This window comes from Galeopterus variegatus, unplaced genomic scaffold, assembly GCF_000696425.1.
Source record: "Galeopterus variegatus unplaced genomic scaffold, G_variegatus-3.0.2 Scaffold8614, whole genome shotgun sequence".
In the NCBI taxonomy this organism is placed as follows: domain Eukaryota; kingdom Metazoa; phylum Chordata; class Mammalia; order Dermoptera; family Cynocephalidae; genus Galeopterus; species Galeopterus variegatus.
The window spans coordinates 1-21112 of NW_007734725.1; the positions used below are offsets into that span (position 1 = coordinate 1).

The window sequence follows — 21112 nt, forward strand, 5'->3', positions numbered from 1 at the left end:
TTTTTTTGTCTTTCTGACTTATTTCAAAAAGACCATCTTCAAGCTCTGAAATTGTTTCTTCTGCTTGCTCTATCCTGCTGCTCAAGCTCTCAGTTGTGTTTTTTATTTCATTGAGTCTTTCATTTCTAGAAGTTCTGCTACATTCTTTTTTACAGTATTAATCTCTTTGTAGATTTCCTCCTTCATATTCTGGATGTTTTTTCTTGTTTCATCATGTTCTCTAAATGAGTGTTCCTTTATTTCTTCAAGTTTTCCTAATTGCTTGAAATTCTTTTTCAGACATTTCAAGGATTCCCTGGTCCATGGAGTCTGACTTTGGGGCATTACTGTATCCTTTTGGTGGTGTCATTTCTTCTCGATTGTTTGTGCTTCTAGTGTTTTTTTCACTGATGTTTGGTCATTTGCTAGTGGGTTTGCTTCTTCTATTACACTGAGGTTGGCTGTGGAGTGGCCTTGGTTGCCACCGTGGGGGGTGAATTGTCTTTGCTTGACAGTAGGTGTGGTGGTGGTTATGTTAAACAACCTTGGTTCCCATTCTAGTCTCTTTGGTCGGAGAATGAGCCCCTAGTGTGTGGAGTTCTGCTGGGCCAAACTCGGTGGGTTGGAACTGTAGCCTGGTGCTCCCCCCTAAGTCTAAGGCGGGATGAGGGGCTGCATGGAGCTGTGTGGTTCCACTGGCTAGTGTTGCTGCCAGCCACCCCTGGTGGGCTCACCTGCATGGTGCCAGTTCATGGTGTGGGGGTGGGGCATGTAGCTCCCAATCTGCCTGGGTCCATAGTGGAGAGGGGTGAGGGAGCCACGTGGAGCTGCGGTTCTGCTGGCTGGTACTGGCATGCCCACCTGCATGATGCTGGTTCAGGGCACAGGGGCGGGGCCTCTATAGATTTTTCGAATTTGATATTATAGACTAGATATTATAATTGATAGCTAGATTATCAGGCTAACTCTCAAAAGGCTGTTTTTATGTCATTTTATACCTTAAGTTTTTCAATATTGTCACTTCAGTGATACATAATTGCCATTGAAACAATGAACAATGGGAATATGTATCTTAAGTTTCAACTTGGGACAGAAGGAGTAGATTTGTTCTTAACATTGCCATGGAGATGACTGCGTTGGCCAGAGATAGGTAGAAGGAATGCTTTGAGACAGTACCTTTATTATTTTAACTTTCTACATCTGAATGAGGCCAGGACAAACTTAATTTGCTTTCTACAGGTGTTCCAAATGGATATCAAGGAGCATTGTGAAAAAAGTGGACAGAGTAATTCTTAAATTCATACTCCTCTACTATCCACTTGTTGTGTAGCTTATTTTTTAATTGCATTAGTTTTATTTGTGTTTGTGTTTCACAGTTTTATTTTGTGTCAAAATTTTGGAAGGTAGAATAGAGAGTATGACCTAGTTATGAAAAGGACAAACACTTAGAGAAATATAGAGTTCAAATGGAGATTTTTTTTTAAAATGAAAATAAGGTTTAAATTAAACAAATGTAGGAACTAAGAACTCATCCAAGTGACCTAGTTCTGAAAAGGACAAACACTTAGAGAAATATAGAGTTCAAATGGAGATTTTTTTTAAAATGAAAATAAGGTTTAAATTAAACAAATGTAGGAACTAAGAACTCATCCAATATTCATAAATGTTGAACATGGTCATTAGTGATCAAGCTTCTCCTTTCCAGGACCCAGTCTCATCTCCTATTGTGTTTCCTGCTTTTCCTCTTTTGATCCTTGGTTCAAAGAACTCTGTAATCCCTCTAGAAACATAATTATGTGATTCTTAATCTTTTGGGTTTTCTGGTAATAGTTTAAAAGAGCACTTCGTAGCTAGCTGTGTCCTTGTCCTGTTTGTTTTCAAACTTGCCAGCCTGTTTTTCTTGTAATTGAAGTAACCCGTACTTTCCATCATCCTGACATTTTTATACCAGGTTTTCTAAAGCATCAGCTGCATTAATTAGGGTGGTCTCAGTTCTAAGACAGTAGACTATAGGTTACTGTGTGCAAGAGGATTGCCAACTTCCAGTTAGGGGATGAGAGGACTTTCACTGCCTTGCATCCTGCCTCTGCTAAATAAGTTTTACATTTTAGGTTCTGTCACATGTATCACCTTATTTCCTGGCATCAATTTTTATGTTAATTTGCTTTATAACATGTAAGCAACAGAAATCCAAATAAAACAAGAATTTATGGCTCATATAACTGGAAAATCTTTTTCCATCTCTGAATTCTACTTTTTTGTGTTGACAGACTATCTCTGTGTGGTAACAAAAACTGGCCAGGTAGCTCTAGGTGTACCGTAAGACCAACATACAAGGCAGCATAATGAAATATAAAGATATTCAGGTAAAAAGACATTTCAATTTGGCAAGCAAATTTCTTTGGGAAAAGATAAATACCTTTTGTATTATTATTGATTCCCAAGCTGAATTGAGTCCTGCTGGGGATGTTGGTATCGGTGTGTGGGGAGTGGCTGGAATAGAGGCCAAAGAGACTCAGAGAAAAGAGCACTACAGTTGCTGATATAAAACCTCCATTCATGATATAGGGTAAAAATTAAAAAAAAATATTTTTGAAAAATGAGAAAATGGTCTTTATACTTGGGACATTAGACAGAAAAAGAGCTTCCATCTCCTATATTTTTATCTGCCCCTTCTTAGACAGGAGAGCACAGGACATCTTGATTGATTCCATCACGATTATATATAAAGGGGAAAAAGTAGTTCACACCACTGTCCTTTAGTGCAGGATTCTGTTACCAAAAGAAGGGGATGGTGCTGGAGATAAATAAAACTGATTCCACCACTAAACTCATAACTCTCATGTGTACTAGTTGTATGTCTTTGGGCGAGTTATATAAATCATAAGCCTTAATTTCTTCATTAGAAAATGAGGAAATAATAACAGCACCTATCATAGGGTTATAGAGTTGTTGGGGAGATCCAGTTAGATGATGCATATAAAGTGGTAAGCATAGTGCTTGACACATAGACCTCCACATATATGGTAGTTCATGCCACCATCATCATCATCATCATCATCATCATCACCACCACCACCACCACCACCACCACCACCGTCACCACCACCACCACCACCACCATCATGATGAGCAACAGCAGCAGTGGCAACCGCATCTTTCACTCATAGTCTCTTATCTCCAACCCCACTGTCCTACCTTAGGTCCTCATCAACCCTCCACGGTTCTTTGAAGAATGTTATCATACCTTCCTCCATATTGTAGTCAGTGATCTTTTAAAATGCATATTTGATCTCACTACCCCCTTGCTTAAAATGCTCCATTGAGTCTTCTCATTGACAGGATAAAATCCAGACTACACTACATATTACTGTTTTCATGGTGTTCCATTATTCTATTTTCTGTGGATTTTGTGATAAGTAGCATTTTATCTTGGTTAACAGGACTACATAATTTCAAATGCTACATAATATCCAGATGCAAATTATATATTTAGATGTTAGTGGATGTAAAGATAATATTAATGGGTGATGCGTACTTCACATCAAGTTACAGGTCTTTGATAGTTGGTACAAGTGTGTTTTTTACTTTTATTTTTTTTTAATCAAGTTTGAAGTTTAAGTAGTTTGGCTTATAGATTTACAGCATGAATTTTGAAGACTGAGGAATAGGGACTGTACAAAGGACGTGTGATACAATGATAATAGCCTAATTAGGAGGCAGGAAACTAGGTCAAGAAGAGAGAATATCTATGTGTTAGTCTAGATGTTCTTGTGAAGGGTTTCCTCAAGAAAGGTTTACCCATGTATGGACTATTGTGTATATTTACATCGAATTGCCACAAACAGCATTACTCTGCATTGATTGAAATTGATGGTAGAGTGCCTGTCTGGAAGCCAGAGATAAGTGGTTGCTATGTGAGTAAAGTTATAAGCTGTCAACACAGCAGAAAGAAGGAATGGGTAGCTGTCACTTTCTCTCTATGTCTACCCAACTCTATGGCCTTCACAGCCCTTGACTTTTTCTTCTTATAAGGCCTATTCCTTTCTCCCATTCTATTCTTTAAGTGCAAATTACTTTAAGCTTAACTTGAATTGTTTCCAACTGTGTTTGTAAACAACTTGTTACCCTTAACAGTGAATAGTCTATGCAGTGCTACTTAATGTCTGGTTGTATTAGTCTGTTTCTGTTGCTTATAACAGAATACTTGGAACTGGGTACTTTGTAAGAAAATGAAATTTATTGCTTACAGTTTTGTAGGTTGGGAAGTCCAAAGTCCAGGGAACACATCTGGTGAATGCCTTGGTAGTGACAGTGACCCAGGAGTCTCCCATGGCAGAATGCAGAGCAGGGAGAGAGACTCTCATGTACTCTCCTTTTAAAGCCCTCAGAATCACGCCCATGACCACCATTATTAATCCATTCATGAGGGTACAGTCCTCACAATCTAATCACCTCTACAAGGCCCTATCTTTCAATTACCATAATAGGATTTCCCACCCTCAGCAGTTACAGTGGGGATTAAGATTCAGTGGCTTCATTCAAAAAGGGAGAAATAGGCCGAAAGAAAGGTGTGCTAGGTCTCAAGTCCGAAACCCAGCAGGTCAGACATTAAATCTCAGAGCTGGCGAATCATATACCTTGACTCCATGTTTGATGTTCTCTGCAAGCTGGTTTGGAAACCAGGCCTCCGAGTCCTCAGGCAGCTCTTCTATGGTTTTTCTGGACTTAGGTGATGCTTTAGCTCTCGCAGGCTGGTGTCATATGCTGGTAGCTCTACAGTTCTGGGGTCTCCATGGCGATCCCGTCCCCACGGCTCCACTAGACATGGCATTGGTGAGGTTTCTCTGCTGCAGCTCTGACCCCACATTTCCTCTTGGCATTGCTCTGGTGAAGACTCTATGTGGTGAATCCGCCTCTGTGACAGATCTCTTGCTGGGCCCACAGGTTTTTAAATACACCTTTGAAATCAGGGTGGAGGCTTCCAAGCATTCTTCGAGCCTGCAGACATAAGACCACGTGTATGTTGCGGAGGCTTCTAGCTTGTATCTTTCAAAACTGCAGGTCCGGCCACACCTGGTGCCAATTTAAGCATGGCTGGAGAAGCCAAAGTAGCCGGGGTGCTGGTGCAGAAAGCAGCTTCTGAAGGTAGTCCTGGGCATGGAGGACACTTGAGGCCTATTCCCTGAGACCATTCTGTCTCCTTAGGTTTCTGGGCCTATAATGGAAGAGGCAGCCTCTGAAATACCTTCAAGGTTTTTTTTCCCTTCTCTTGATAATTCCTTTCTTCTCTACTAATCTCCTTAGCAAATGGAACACTGGGCTGCACCATTGCATATTTCTCCTGAAGATGCTCTCTGCTGCTCTACCACATTGCCAGGCTGTAAATTTTCCAAATCTTTACACTCTGCTTCCCTTTTAATTATATATTCTAGCTTACATCATGCCTTTTCTGTCATAACTCAGCATAGGCTATTGCAAGTAGCCATGTAGCTTCCTTAATGCTTTGCTGCTTAGAAATTTCTTCCACCCAATACCCTGGGTGAGCACATTGAAGTTCCACATCCCATAAAAGTTTTAGGCATGAACAGAAGGCAGCCAGTTCATAGCAAGTGTGATCTTTGCCTCAGTTTCCAAAAAGCTCCTTCTTATTTCTGTCTGAGATCTTCTCAGAATAGCCATTACTGTCCATACTTCTGTCAGCATTCTGCTCACCGCTATTTAACCAGTCTCTAAGAAGTTCCAAACTTTCCCTGGTTTTCTTGTCTTCTAAACTCGCACTAGCAGCTATACTTTTTCTAGCCTGCTCCTTCAAATTCTTCCAGACTCTCCTCAACACCCAGTTCCAAAGCCACTTCAACATTCTCAGGTATTTGTTACAAGCAACACCCCACTTCTCTGGCACCAATTTTCTGTATTAGTCTGTTTCTGTTGCTTGTAACAAAATACTCGGAACTGGGTACTTTGTAAGAAAATGAAAAAACCTTGTCCTGCTGTTGATGTGTTGCTTCACAAGTCACTATTATATTTAAACTTTGTCATTACATTTAAAAAGGTAGTTAATGATTTTACTGTCATACTTAATTGGCTAGGTATGTGTGATTTCTAGACTGCATCTTTTAGGAAGCTTAAATTATTCTGAGTGTATTATATATGTGGTTATTTTCTTAGACTAGTAATGTATCCAGTACTAAGCTACAGACATCTCCAGAGTTTACTAGGGGATGACAAATGCAAAGGGCTTAGTTTTTCAGAATTAGTTTATATAAAATGCCATGAATTAGGCTATGTGAATTCTGCAAGTTCCTTTTATCCCAGTTTCATTAGAATGTTATTAGAGACACTCATAAATTCAAATGGTCCAAATATACTTTGCTCTGAATTTTTGAAATTTTCTGGGTAGATGTTATATCTAATATAATTGTGTATTAGTAATTTGAAGATTACCTCTGCTGTAGGGACTGTATGTTAAATCTACAGCATTTTAACTTAGTTTGTTTTATTTCATGGCATGTGATATATAATTCATTTTCTTGGGTACTTAGATCTGTAGAAGATGGTTGTAATTTTTCTCAGAATGCTAGAACACACTAGCCTCTTTTTCATTTTTGCCATTATTCTAGTTTTCTTCTCCTCAATTAATTGTCCATTCATTTAAACATTTATTAACAATAAAATAAAATAATAGATGCCATTTATGGAGCATATGTTATGTGCCAGGGACTGCTGGGTGCTTTGCATTCTATTCATTTAATCATCTGCAAATGTAAAATATATGTTGTTATTTCCATTTGACAGATAAGAAGAAAACATCTTATCCATAAGAACTAAAGAAAAGAGATTTAGACCAATGTCTATCTTTTCCCTAGCTCAGAACTCTTTCTATTATGTTGCATTTCTAAGCACCTATAAATTTTGGGAGGAAAGAACAATCATGAGTTCAGTTTTAAGATATGTTAAGTTTCAAAAACCAAGGAGTGGTATCAAGCAGGCAGTTGAATTTAGAGATCAAGTAGAGGTAGAGGAGCCAGCAAAGGAGACCAAGAAAGCACCTGCCAAAGAGGTAGGAGGAGTGTGAAGAGAACGCTGAGCAGTAGGGATGGAAAGTGCTCAGTGGGTTTATATAACATTGATAGCATGCTGGTGAATGCTTAACAGCTGGTTCTGGGAGTAGAAGTGGCGGGAGGGAGGATGCCCAGATTTTTAGCTTTTTAAGCTGATTTCTGTGGTGTAAATACCCCCACTATGGCTGATTTCTGGCTGACTACAGCTTAAAAGTCAGCTTGCACATTTTCTGAAAATTTAATAATACATGCTTGTAAAATGTTCAAGCTGGGTCCAGCACAACACTGATTAGAGACTTTGACAAAGGTAGTGTCAGTGAAGTGGTGAGGTTAGAAGAAAAGCTGGAGGATATCCAATAGATGAAATGCTATATAAACATTAAAATGATTATTTTGAGGAGAGTGGTATAAATGAACATACTTAATGTAGCGTGTAAATTTTATGCTATGGGTTTGGGGTGATGGGTTATTTCTCTTCTTTCCTACTCCAAAATATTTTTAAAAGCTTTTACTTTATTTTTATAACAAATGGAAAACATAATCATTTAATAAGTCCTTTTGTTTATGTGTACCTTCTAGGAATGAGAAATAGTCTTTGGTTTATGCTTTGTAATCTAAGTCAGAATTTATACAGAATAAATTTATAGAGAAAATAATATTTTATAGAGAAACACTGTATTTAAATTTTGAGCTGACAAATTTTTATAGCCAAAGAGTTTTGTGATCATTACAGAATATCTTCAGTGTCTTAAGATATTTTCCACAAAAAGGACTGATTTGTATAATTGAGAAAATTAGGTGAGAATTTTGAGGTGAAAAAAAATTATGTATAACAGGCATAGGAATATTAGAAAGTGTTATGCTTCTGCTATAATGTGAATTCATGTACTAATCAGTTATACCATTTTTTCATAGCAAATATATTTAATGTGTTTTGCTGCGCTTTACCTATTGAAGGATTATTCAGCTGTTATTTTGGCTATTCTCCTTGAATCAGCTTTTACATCAGTGGGTAACCTTTGTATCGTAGTACTATGACTTTTTAAGAATAGTATTCTAGCCCATAGGTGGACATTCCTTTGGCTTTTCTTTTTAGCAGTGCTCTTTATTTTCATTTTCATGCCCCTTAAAGTGGCTTGAAATTTCACTAGCATGTTTTGGCTTCAAAATTGTAAGAGTTTTCATTTTTGTTTTGCTAAATTTTAATGCGAAATTTATAAGAACATGTGTTGCACAGATAATATTGAATCTAAAGTTATCATATTCATAATCCTGGAAAATGTTAATCAACTTGGAAGAAAAGATCAAATAAATTAAATTTAGTTTTTTGCACTTGATGGACTGATGCCTCCTATATGACAGTTTTAGTTTTTCTCACACATGATCATTCCTTCAGTTTTTACAAGTTTGATAACAAATGACAATGCTATATATTTTGTTACTAATTTTCCAGTATATTTTCTTCAATAAACATTAATATTTGAATTCAAGGAAAAATAACATAAAAATAACATATAGTTTTTAAATGGTTTTTGACCCACAAGTCTAGTGCCTCATCTGCAAATGCCCCATTTATCAACAAGGGAACCTTACCTGACTTAACCAAGTCCACCACGGTGCAGTTGAGCAGAAGGCATTAATGATAGTGAGTAGTGTGGGAATGATAGTAAGACTGCAGTGTTATCTTTGGTTAAACAATTCTTGTGTTATTTTATGTCCAAGATGTTTTAGAAAGATGAAAATGATCCAACTTGAGAAGAGTTTTACAAGAAACAGAGAAGTGTGACTGGCAGTGCTTACTTATATATTAGGGTAGGTTGGAAGGAAAGAAATAAGGAGTGGTCCTTTATATTTTAGGATTTTAGAGCATTCAGGATTAAGAGCTGTAATAACTCAGGTAAGATGTAGCTGCTACAAAGAACATGATAGGCTCCACAAAGCAGTGTCACCATGCCCAATTTCCTCATCTCCTGCTTTAAATCTCCCTGATAGGAGAAAAAAATCATTATACCTATAGAGAGGTGACACAGATAATATTTTTCTCTTGAAGTGGTTAGGAAAACACAGAGAATAAGGATTATAAGAGATTTTACCTCCATGGCGGTATGAGTGACAATAATTACAAGTAAGCTTTATTTTTAAAATTGTTTTTCTTTAGAAAAGCCATGTATATTCATGTTGGGAGTTACTGGAGAGTAGTGGTCACTTACTTATACCACAATATTAATTTGAGACTTACTAAGTGCCAGGCACTGTGTAAGAGGAGATGTATTAGTAAACAAAACATAGGTTAGGATCTTAAAGTCTAGGAAGGGAGTCTGTTCCATGCTGCTGCCGTGCAGGTTACTGTGGCATATAGGAAGGGTGTCTGACTCGGTGTCGATGGGATTCGGGGAAGAAGGACCTCCCAGAAAAAGTGAAATCTAAGCTGAAACCTGAGGAGGAGGCAAAGGGAAGATGCCTGGGACGTGTTCAGGTTCTATTCAGGCATGGATGTATGTGTGATCATAATAAATTGAAAATGCTCAGAACAAGACATCACTTTCACCAGAAAACAAAACTCTGTTTTAGGGTGACTGTTAGTAACTGATGAAGAAAAGGCAAAACTGTGGCTAGAAAAGCCCTCTGAAGAGGACATACAGAATGTTTGTAGAGGTGGCAGAGAAATTAAAATTTATCCAGTTGAACTAGCATGTTTTAGGTATGAAATTTGTAATGTAACCATATTCCTGCAATTTGTTTGTAGGGAAGGACAAGGAGGAGAATCAGCTAAGTTACTCAAACAGATGTATTCTCATTTAATGGATTAATTTGCCCAAGCAGTGCTTTTATGGGTAATCCTATATTTTTATGGTAATCCTAACCTGAGTACCTTGAGGAAATACTGAAAAAACTCATGGTTATTAAATGATTTAACACTAGTAGCATAATGGTAACTTTGTTGAGAAGGTATAGCAGGGAGGTTAAAAGTTGGATCTGGAATCTGTTGCATGGATAGTCCCAGCTCCACCCTGTTCTATGCCTTGGTCAAGCCTCTTCAGCTTCCTTATCTATAAAATCAGGATATTATTATAACTGTACCCTGAGCTATGCTCATTTGGTTTTTTAACTGTATGAGGCATTTTACTGAACTAGACTTTTGGGCAGTGGCGATGGTATTTGTAAGGACTTTGCATGCATTTTGAGTATGCTTGAACAGGGGCATCTTTGCAGTTGTGTTGTTGGTGTGTGTTACACTGTTTCTCAGAGTTCTCATGATTTTTTCATTTATAGCAGCAATCATCTTTTGCTTTAAATTGACTTTTTTCTTTAAAGGGGGTTTGAGACAATAAAAAATTCTATGAACCCTTTTAGAATCAAATCCCACATCTACAAAGCTTAGTTGAACCTTTATTCTGTATAGTCCATCTATAGTCTGGGACACTTAGTTACTGTCATGATGACCTAATTTAGTTATATCTCCTTTTAGAATCAAATCCCACATCTACAAAGCTTAGTTGAACCTTTATTCTATATAGTCCATCTATAGTCTGGGACACTTAGTTACTGTCATGATGACCTAATTTAGTTATATCTCCTGACCATCAGAGATATTGGTGGTTCAACTGGAATAATTTAAGAAAATAAGTTCCTAAACACAGATCTGAAAAGCTTACTCCCCAAACATCTATTCAAACCTAGCTGACAGCAAATAAAATAGCTTTCTATTTGATTTGTTTTGGGAACTGAAAAACTTCTTCAATTTAGTATACAAGGGACCTTGTCTGTTAAATAAGCCTCATGACATCTATATCATAAAATTACTGTGGGGACTATTGATAATGTGCATAAGGTGCTAGTGTGGGGTACCTAATACATAGCAGATAATCAAAAAGAGGCAAGTGCTGGTTTTATTTTCTAATGATTTCTGGAGCAAATACCAATACATGCTTTCTGCTGCAAATGCTCATTTCTGTCCTGCTTATGGTTTCTTCTGTTCTTGCTTCCCTGAATCTTTACTCTTGGGCAGTAAACAATGCCAGTAGAAACTAAAGGTGACCATTTTTCTTCTCTCTAAAGAAAAATTTAGTATTGACTACAATTGTTAAAATAAGACATTCGTGTTATGTTTATAAGGCATATAAATATTCTTGGGAAAAGTGATTTTTTAAAAGATTTCTCTTTAAATGGTTTTGGCTAGTGTTTGAAATCTTGCATATTTGAAAAATCTATTCTTTGTCACAATTAATGGGTGGTTTCACTGGATACAGAATTTTACTTAGAAAATAATTTTTCCTTACTCTTAAAGGTATTTAAAGCCTATTAGATTGACTTCTAAATTCTAGTGGGTTTCTTAAGAAGATTTTCTTGCCTTCTTGAGACTTGATGTTAGTCTGTGACCTGTTTTGTCACTCAAGAACCTTTAAAGATCTATTTTTATTCCTGTAGTTTTAAACAATTTACCTGATACCTTTTTGTCTCCGGTGGGTATTCGGAAACATATGGAGACAGTTTTGGTAGTCTCAGTGACTGGAGATGCTGGGGGAGGGTGCTTTTGGCATTTAGTGTCTGCAGTCCAGTGAGGTTAATTTTCTTTCAATGCAAGTAACAGTCTCACCCAAAATGTCAATAGTGCCCCTCTTTGGAAATATTGTGACCGTAGGGAAATATAAGAGTAATTATGACCTGTATGCTGATTATCATGTATGACAAGAGAAACAAGATGTGTACACAAAAGACCAATCAATATGTTTTGGGGGTGTTATAGACATGCTGTGTGAAACAATGGGGGAAAATGTGTAAATGACATGGCACAAAAAAATGGAATAAAAATCACTGTGTGAAATATAGTCATTAAAAATTATCTGCTGTGAATATATACCATGTTACTTCTTTTGGTTTCAAGTAGGACATTATTTACACTATATGTTTAGTAACATTTTTGACACTTTTTTCTGTATTTCCAAGTAGTACCTGTCTTTCCTAATTACTTTGCTAGATCAGGAAAATTATTAACTCTTCTCTGTATTAGTATATCTGTTTGTAATACAAAAAGTTGAATGACTATAATAGCTATACACTTCTAAATTAGAGTGGGATTCCAAGAGGAGTGGAACAAGAGTTGTATTTGCACAGTTTCATAGCAGTTTCTGAGTTAGCAATTTGCAGTTCTGTTTCATTAATATTTTGGGAAATGAATTACCAAAATAACACATATAGATATCTCTATTATAAGAATGCAAGCATTCAGTGACACAGACAAATGACTTTTGATTATCCTCTGTTTTTTCATGGTTCATATCATTGCTTTACTTCACTAATGTGGCTAAAACTAGATTAGAAATACAAGACTCTAAGGAAGCAGAGAGGGATTAAGATAATGAAGTAGGAAGATGTTAAAATAGTAGTCTGGTAATTTTGTATTGATGTAATAGCTTTTAGGAATTTTAAGATAATTATACATTCAGAGTCTTCATTTTATTGTGTATATGATATACTTTTATCTTTCAGAACCTAAGTCACAGCTGCAGCAGTTTCATCAAGGACAACAGAGATTGTCAAATACTGAACAAAATGGAGTAAAAGATAATCATCAACCAAGACATCTTCCCCGAAATGATACCAGGCAACCAAGAAATGAAAAACCTCCTCGTTTTCAGAGAGACACCCAAAATTCAAAGTCAGTTTTAGAAGGCAGTGGATTACCTAGAAATACAGTTTCTGAGAGACCAAGTACTTCTTCAGGATCTGAAGTATGGGCTGAAGAAAGAATCAAGTGTGATAGACCATATTCTAGATATGACAGAACTAAAGATACTTCATATCCTTTAAGTTCTCAGCACAGTGATGGTACTTTTAAAAAAAGAGATAACTCTATGCAAAGCAGATCAGGAAGAGGTCCATTGTATACAGAGGCAAAAGAAAATCCACTTTCTCAAGAATCATTAGATTATAATAATCAAAAACGTGGGAAAAGAGAAAACCAAACAGCTAATCCTGACCATTTTTATGACAGGAAATCACGAACAATAAATAATGAAGCTTTCAGTGGTGTAAAAATTGAAAAATATTTTAATGTAAATACCGATTACCAGAATCCTGTCCGAAGTAATAGCTTCACTGGTGTTCCAAATGGAGAGACAGAAATGCAAATGAAAGGAAGACGAGTAGGACCTATTAAGCCAGCAGGACACATTACAGCCGTGCCCTATGATGATAAAGTATTTTACAATAGTGGGCCCAAAAGAAGATCTGGACCAATTAAACCAGAAAAAGTACCAGAAGCATCTATTCCTATGGAGTATGCAAAAATGTGGAAACCTGGAGATGAATGTTTTGCACTTTATTGGGAAGACAACAAGGTATGGATTCTATAAAGATGTTATATATTAATATTACTAAATGTCACATTGTAGTGAGACTTCTAGAAAGTCATCATTTTGGACTGTGAGTTTTGTTCCACAATTGTACCTGTTTTAAAGTTTTTTTAAACAGATTGATAGATATATAATTTATGCGAGAGAAGAAAAATAAAACATTTAATTTTTTTTATGGATGCTTAGAATCTATCCCATAAGATTTGGTTAGGTTAGGTTTATTTAGTTTTAGCTTACGTATCAGAAAAATATTGTAAAAGTGATTAAGTGAAGATGAACTTTATTTCACTTATCATTAGCCAAATTATAAGTATTTACTTTTCTTTATAGTAAAATTGTACTGATTCACAAGGAAGAAAGTCAGTTGAGTGGCACAAAATCAAATTCTGCAGATTTTCATTTAAAGAAAATATACACATTTAGCCTACTTTTTTAAAGAATTAAGAGCATATAAGTTAATTACTTACCTTATAATTAATAAATAATTATTAAATCGGTACTTTAAACGCTCTTTAGTTCTACATTATATGCTTACTAAAAGGGAAAAAGAGAAATCATGGGGGAAAGGAAAAGACCAGAAGATGTGGACCAAGTAAGAGCCTGGCTGAGAGGTAGACAACCAGTACAGTGAGAATAGTAAGGTGAAGAGGACAGAGGGACCCTCAGAGAGAAGGGCTTTTGTACATGTTTTGCCTTCTGTCCAACATGCTCTTCTACCACTTTAAGGGCTTGGCTCAAATATCACCTCCAAGAAGAAGCCTTTTTTGACCTGCCCTCTCCTCTCTTCTACATTATTCTGTTTCTCTATTAGTGCCTTGTTCACTTTTTAAAACTTACCACAATTTGTAAATATTTTTGGTTTTGGTTTCTGGATTGGGATCTTTTCCCCCTACCATGATATCAACTTCCTTGAATGCAGGACCATGTCTGTCTGGTTTTCGTCTGTAGTCCTGCTTACTCCCACAGTGTAGGGATTTTATAATTATTTGTTGACTCTGTTAATTAGTTAATTCTGGAGGGGGCATTTTCATGGGAAAATAGAGTGGTGAGGGGACTGGAGATATTAGCAAAATGATAAAAATAGATGTAAGGGAGTTACAGAGTGAAAGATCGGGTGAATGTGAGGATCAAGTCAAGGAAAAAATATTTGAAATAAATATTTCATAGAGTAGTTATAGTTGATAAGGTAAGGGTGTGCCCATGAGAGAGTATGGCTAAAGGGAGTGGCAGAAATAAAGGTAACTGAAGATTTCAAGAAACTGAGATTCAGACTAGAGAATTTGGGTGGATCTTTTATAAAGATGCAATAAGACTTGGGATCAGGAACCAGGCCCCGTTGTTTTCAGTGAATGCTGAGGTATAAGCAGGGTGTTAGGCATTACCTGATAATAACAGCAAGGAGTGTACAGGGTGGTATATCAGATGACATAGGCCTTTAAGGTTTTTGTATGAATGTGGGATATTTGCTTAAGAGCAGGATCCATAGCTGTCAAGTCTTTATTCAAGACCAGAAGGAGGGGAGGAGACAGCACTACTTGTATGCCTTGCCTGGAATACCAACAGACTTTTAATTAAATCTCATTGGTTGGAACTATTTCACATGGCCACTCTCTGGCTATTGGGGAGGCTGAGGCTTGGAAAGCAGATGCAGGTGTTCTTCAGTATCCAGGCTCTTACTCTCTCAACTCAGACCAGTTACTTTCCAAAATTCAGAAACTATTATTTGATTTGGGTAGTGGGGGATTCCTTATATTTAGCTGTTTCTCCTTCTTGATACAGACAAGAAAAAGTGAAATAGTTGGAAATTAGTGTTTATTGAGCTAACAGTGTCTACCTTAGAGGGAATGGCCTCTGGTTGTATGTTTCTGTGAGAGGTTGCATTAAGGATGGAAAAGTATTTTCTGTATTGGACAGTGTGGGGTTGTTGGTGACTTTGACAAGAGCAGGAGAAATAAGACATTGGAGTTCAAGCTCAGTAATGTTTGAGAGGCTTGGTAAATGACCTTTCCATTGAAATCCCACAAAGATCATGCCCTAAGTAGTAAAGGCAAAGCTAAAACAGACAGCCCTTTACAAAGCTAAAACCAACCTCTACAGGATCAAGGATATCTGCTTTTACTCTGTCTGCCTGCCCAAAGAAAATATAATACTTTTTTTTGAGAAAAATAACATTTTCTAGAATCTCTTCAATATTTCATCTGCAGTGTCTGGCATCTTATAAAAATTATGAGCCATGGTTAAAAAGAGAGAGAGAGAGGGAGGGAGAGAATGAGTGAATATGAATAAATATGAATGCTTGGCCAGAAACAAATGAAGCAACAGAGAACAGATCTGCAGGTATTCAAATAATTGGACTTAGCAGACAAGTTCGTTCGACAAATATTAATTGAGTATTCAATCAACCATAATTGAGTAGCCAAGTGCCAGGTGGTTGGGATATATCAGATAGTTCTAGCTGTGCTATTACCCAGATGCTTCCAAATTCCTGATAAGATTATTAATAAAGCTTTAATCTTAATTTTAATTGTCTCTAAAAACCAGTAATGCTGAATTCATCTATTGCCTCTGTTGAATATATTAAAAATAATGTTGTATAGCATCTAAAAGACAGTACCTAACAATTCCCAAAATGTTTCAGCTGTTAGATATTTTTGTAATGCTGAATTCATCTATTGCCTCTGTTGAATATATTAAAAATAATGTCGTATAGCATCTAAAAGACAGTACCTAACAATTCCCAAAATGTTTCAGCTGTTAGATATTTTTAGAGTAATTGGGTGATCTTCTAAGGTGACTACTTTGACTTAAATTGGATGTATACTTCCAGTTTAGTGTGAGGGACTGGCTTCTAAATAGATTACACCATTAAGCTTTGGGAATAAGGTAAACAATATTTACCTTGTGAAAGACATGGAATTAGTTATCTTCTGAAGCCACCTAACTTAAGAGGTAACATTTAAATGTTTCGTCAAGAATAGGCAACTTCCCAGTTTTCTTGTGCGAGACCAGGGTAAAGATTTAAGAAAAGGAATTAGTCCTCTTAATTTTATTGTAATGTTGTTTTGGAGATAATTAATCAAATAGTATAATCTGTTGTTTAAAAAATTCCTCATAATACTTGCCTTCTGTCTAGCTTTATTTCCATAGAAGGATTTAAGAATTTGGGGGCAGTTCTCCTTTTTCCTCTAGAGTGCCAAAACTAGTTCAGCTCTTTTTCCCCTCTCAACTGGAATATTGTAACAACCTCCAAATTGTTTTCCTTGCCTTAAACCTGATTTCTCTGAAATTTGTCTTCAATACTGCTGTGACTATGATCCTAATCTTAGATCATGTCATTCCTCCTAGTTAAAATCTTTTGCCTGTAGAATAAATACAGACTCTAGCATGCTTCTGCTCTCCATCATCTGTCCCTTATTTACTTATCCAGTCTAATTTCCTGTTGGATGAACCTTCTTCTCATATTATACCATAATTAATTTCAAACAGCTTTTAGTTTTCTACACTCATCTTCATGTTTTATATCTGTGTAACTTCCCTGGAACACCTTTCTCAGCTCTTTACTTGGCTAGCCCCTCTTTATCCTTGAATCCATTGTCATCCACTCCAGGAAGCTCTTCCTGAGCTCCTCAGCTTAATTGCCATATCACTACAGCTTTATTACATTTACATTCCACATTACCTAGAAGTTATTTTTTAAATGGATTGTCTTTATTAAACAGTGAGGGTTTTTTTTGTTTGTGTTTTTTAAAAAGGAATTATATACATGTCTTTATTTGGGGGCAGGGTTTCTTAAGTGTGGCTTTAAAAAAATTCACTGTCAGACTATATTTTGGAGAGCTGAAGATGTAAGGCAGATAAGTGAGATACTGTTTTCCTTTGGTAATCCCACAGCATCCCAAGGGACAAAGATTAAACTATAAATTCTTACAAGGGCATCACCTTGTTTGTTTTCCTGGCATATAGCATGACTCAGTGTTTGTTGAATTTACCAAAACTGACATAATTTGAGAAGCTTACAGTTGAAGCATATGTCCAGAAATACTCAAAACAATCCACAGAACACAAAAGTATGAGTCTAAGAAGTAAAGGCAGAGAGGAGAGAGAGGAATGTTTACCAAGAATCCTAAGATAAGGAAAATTCCAGCACAGTCTCTCTAAACTTGCTAGCATCCAGACCCGGGAAGGAAACACCTTGGATTCACTTAATTTCTTTGTAATATGAAATACACAAGTTATGAGTTAAGTATACTAGTTAAATATACTAGTTAATATACTAGTTAAAAATCAACTCTTTCCTGGTGTACTGTGGGGTACCCCCTTTTTCAGAAGAATTTGGAGAATACGAATTTTTGCTGCCTTTAGGATTTTCCGATTCTGGTGAATCTATTAAGAGATACTGTTAGAATAGACAGTGTTATAATAGAGCATCCAACTACCCTAGCTTGAGGAAAATATTCCTTAAGAGCAAATTGTTTTCTGTTTCCATTTCTTGTTCAGTAAGCAACATTCAAACCTATAATTTGGGTCCTGAATAGGTTGGCCTATATTAGTGGGCTCTTCCAATTAGATGACCTCCTCCCAGGTAAATTTTAAAATTGCAGTTATTGTGTAAATCAGTTTCTTGTGAGTTTGTTTATATACATCAGTTCTCAGAGCCAAGTGACACTGGGTAAACTGATAAAAATTTCTAGGCTTGGAGTGTCTCAAATCCTATAAATCCTAGATCTAAGTAATGTCCTTACTCCTTACCTGACATCCCTACCTCACTCCAGCCACTTGTAATGACTGAAGCAGTGAGCCTTCTTCTTCTTTGATATTTATTTTTGTGATATATTTGTATTTTTAAAATAAATAACTTCATATTTATATATTCTGATTAGTATATAAGAGTTGTCTTCCCAACAATGTTAGAGGGTTATCCAAAGGTAAGTTTTCTTTCTTAAAAATATTTCACATTGTAACACTTTTAGGATTTACATTTCCATTAAATATTGCCCTTCTTAGAGAATATTGTTTGTTAAATTTAAAATACTTTTTTGCCTTCTCAGTTTTACCGAGCAGAAGTTGAAGCTCTTCATTCTTCGGGTATGACAGCAGTTGTTAAATTCATTGATTATGGAAACTATGAAGAGGTGCTACTAAGCAATATCAAGCCCATTCAAACAGAGGCATGGGTACGTGATCCAAATTCTGTATAAAGACATAAGCTATTTTGAAGAAAATACATAACTAACTAAAAGATCAGTCATAGTCATATAAATTTTGCAGGTGGAAAAATATTTTGAATTTGCTTAAAACTGGCTGTCTCCAAAGTAAAATTTTAATTTAATAATTACACTGAACTACAATAAAAGTGAATGGATTGGAATTACTTTTCTTGTGTAACGCTTTGTTGTATTACGCTTTGGAAATAGGTGCCCTTATTTACATGTTTGCTAAGAATTTTTTATGTGTAAAATGGATTTTTATGCATATTTTTGTTCTTTCCCAATTTGTTACTTTAAATTTGACTAAATTATGTCCAGTATTTATCAAATTTAAATCTCTGTTGGATACATGTATATTGTTTATTATTTTAGTTACATGTAAAATCAGGAAAGACACTTTAAATTATATATGAATTCACACTGAATTTCCTGCATACATTTATATATATGTGTATAGATTAATATAAATATCTCTGTTTAATAATCATTTGATTAGTTTTGTTGCCAAATGTTAGGTCAAAATTGTGTGATAACTGCTATGATGTAATTTAGAACTTATTGGCTTCCTGGAGTCTATTTTATAGAGGACTTATGTGACTGTATATAGAAAGGTTCTCAACTACATTTAGGAGAAAACAGGAGCATAGGACACATTAGAATTAATTTCATAAATTTTTTCTTATTTTTCAATTTGTGAGTAGCTGTTAATAAACTTATCATTAGAAGCCTAATTTGTTGCTGTTTCCCTAAAATGTCAAAATATGCTAGAATATTATATTATCCAAACAGTAGCCTTCATCATTGAAGCATACATTGTTTTTCATGAGCTGCTTTTGGTTTTGGTCTTTTAAAATTTTTCTGTCATGCCTTCAATGATACCCCTCTAGCCCCCTTAAAAAAAAAAACAAAAAAACCCCGATAAATAGAACAACAGAAAAACCTAATAGTCGTCATGTTTTGGGCCATAGGTCTTTAATTTTAGAAAAACTATCATTTTCTAGATAATTTATTATTTCATATTTTACAGTGTAACATTGCTAATGGTTCATATGTTTACTTAAGAGGTTCTTTACTATATTCTCATTCTCTAAAGTTAACTGATTTTTCCCTAAAAGATTGAAATACCATCAGTACCTAATTTATGTCTTTCTTTTCTTGGAGATACTTGACATAATCATATTTTTATTCTTTTGGTTCTCATATGATGGCTATCTTCATTCTGTTTTTTCCATTAATACATTTTAAGCTAGTTTTGCTGAAAGTAACTATTTATTGAGTCTATATTTCTAGAAGTTGAGTCCTAGTTTGCTATTCATTACTTGCTCCCAATTAATTGTTTTTAGCCATAGCAAAGATTCAAAGTAGATTTATGTTACTAAGTTTTTATTTTTTTAGATTTAATGAGATTAATTTTATTCTTTTTTCCCTAAAGAAAAATTTAGCTTTTTTACTTCATTTCTTCTCTCCTTCCTTTTGCTGTTTAAGGGTGGCCATAACTGATGAGCACATTTGTTATTCCTCACAGTAGGTCTCCCACTCAGAGGTGTTTGGTCTGGAAGTGATAATTTTCTTTCTACAGTCAGTGACTTTTCCTTTCTCCCCCTTAGTAGTCCTCATTAATTTATTCTTAATTTTAGGTCTGTGGAAACTTAGCTGGACAATAAATTGATCAGATGTTGTAGCTCATTTAGTGATACTGTTGTGAACTACAGCGATACTTTCATATTCTTCCTACTACCCATTTGTGAATATTCATCTATGCTTTATTGTACTATTTTCTTTTCCTTTTTTTTTAAACCTATTTTCTTTTTCTGCAGTCAACTTAAAAATCTTTTGTAAAATGCTTGAAATATTTCACAGAAAGAAACAGGATAGAATCACTAAGTCTTTTGGAGATTCTGGTATTTCTTTTCTCCTACCTATAAATAATCAAGTGATGATATTTTATGATTTTGCATAAATTAACATAAAGATTTCAGATCATACACATCAGTTTTGAGGAAAAGATCAGTCTTTTTTCTTTATCTGCTTGAATAATTAACTTAGTTGAAAGAAACGGCTCCTTCTTGAAATGTAGAGGCCACCAGCTTAACGTCAATTCATTGTTAAAAAGTACATGTGTGCATATGTACATAAAAAGCCCCTGAAGAAATAGAATCTATGTGGCTGTCAGTACATGTAATGTAGAGTTAGGGTAGAGTTCTCTTACTTCTGAGAGTATTGATGTTGGGATCTATGAGTACTTTTTGTAACTAGGGAATTATAGTAAGTTTTAATGTAAAGATGTACAAAATTATCAACAGCAAAACATTCACTGTATCAATAAGGTAACTCTAATTGGTAATTCTTACTAGAAAAATTAAAGGGCTGTAAAAGTGCAGGGAAGCTATTAGAGGCCTTAGCGCAATTATTCACTAATGCTATAGATTGTGGAAATTTTAATTTTTTAATTAAACTCTTGTACTACATATGTGCATTACTATTTTTTAGTGTGAAATGATATTCT

The 21112-nt window shown here is 35.5% G+C and overlaps 1 protein-coding gene across 1 annotated transcript in view; it reads left to right on the forward strand.

The window, feature by feature from the left end:
* The first annotated feature begins 5072 nt into the window (after positions 1-5072).
* TDRD3 (tudor domain containing 3) overlaps positions 5073-21112 on the forward strand; it is a 49093-nt gene continuing 33053 nt past the window's right edge. Inside the window, exons 1-3 of the mRNA XM_008593014.1 lie at positions 5073-5127; positions 12534-13384; positions 18448-18573. Coding sequence (XP_008591236.1) covers positions 5073-5127; positions 12534-13384; positions 18448-18573 — 1032 coding nt within the window. The remainder of the gene's footprint in view (positions 5128-12533; positions 13385-18447; positions 18574-21112) is intronic.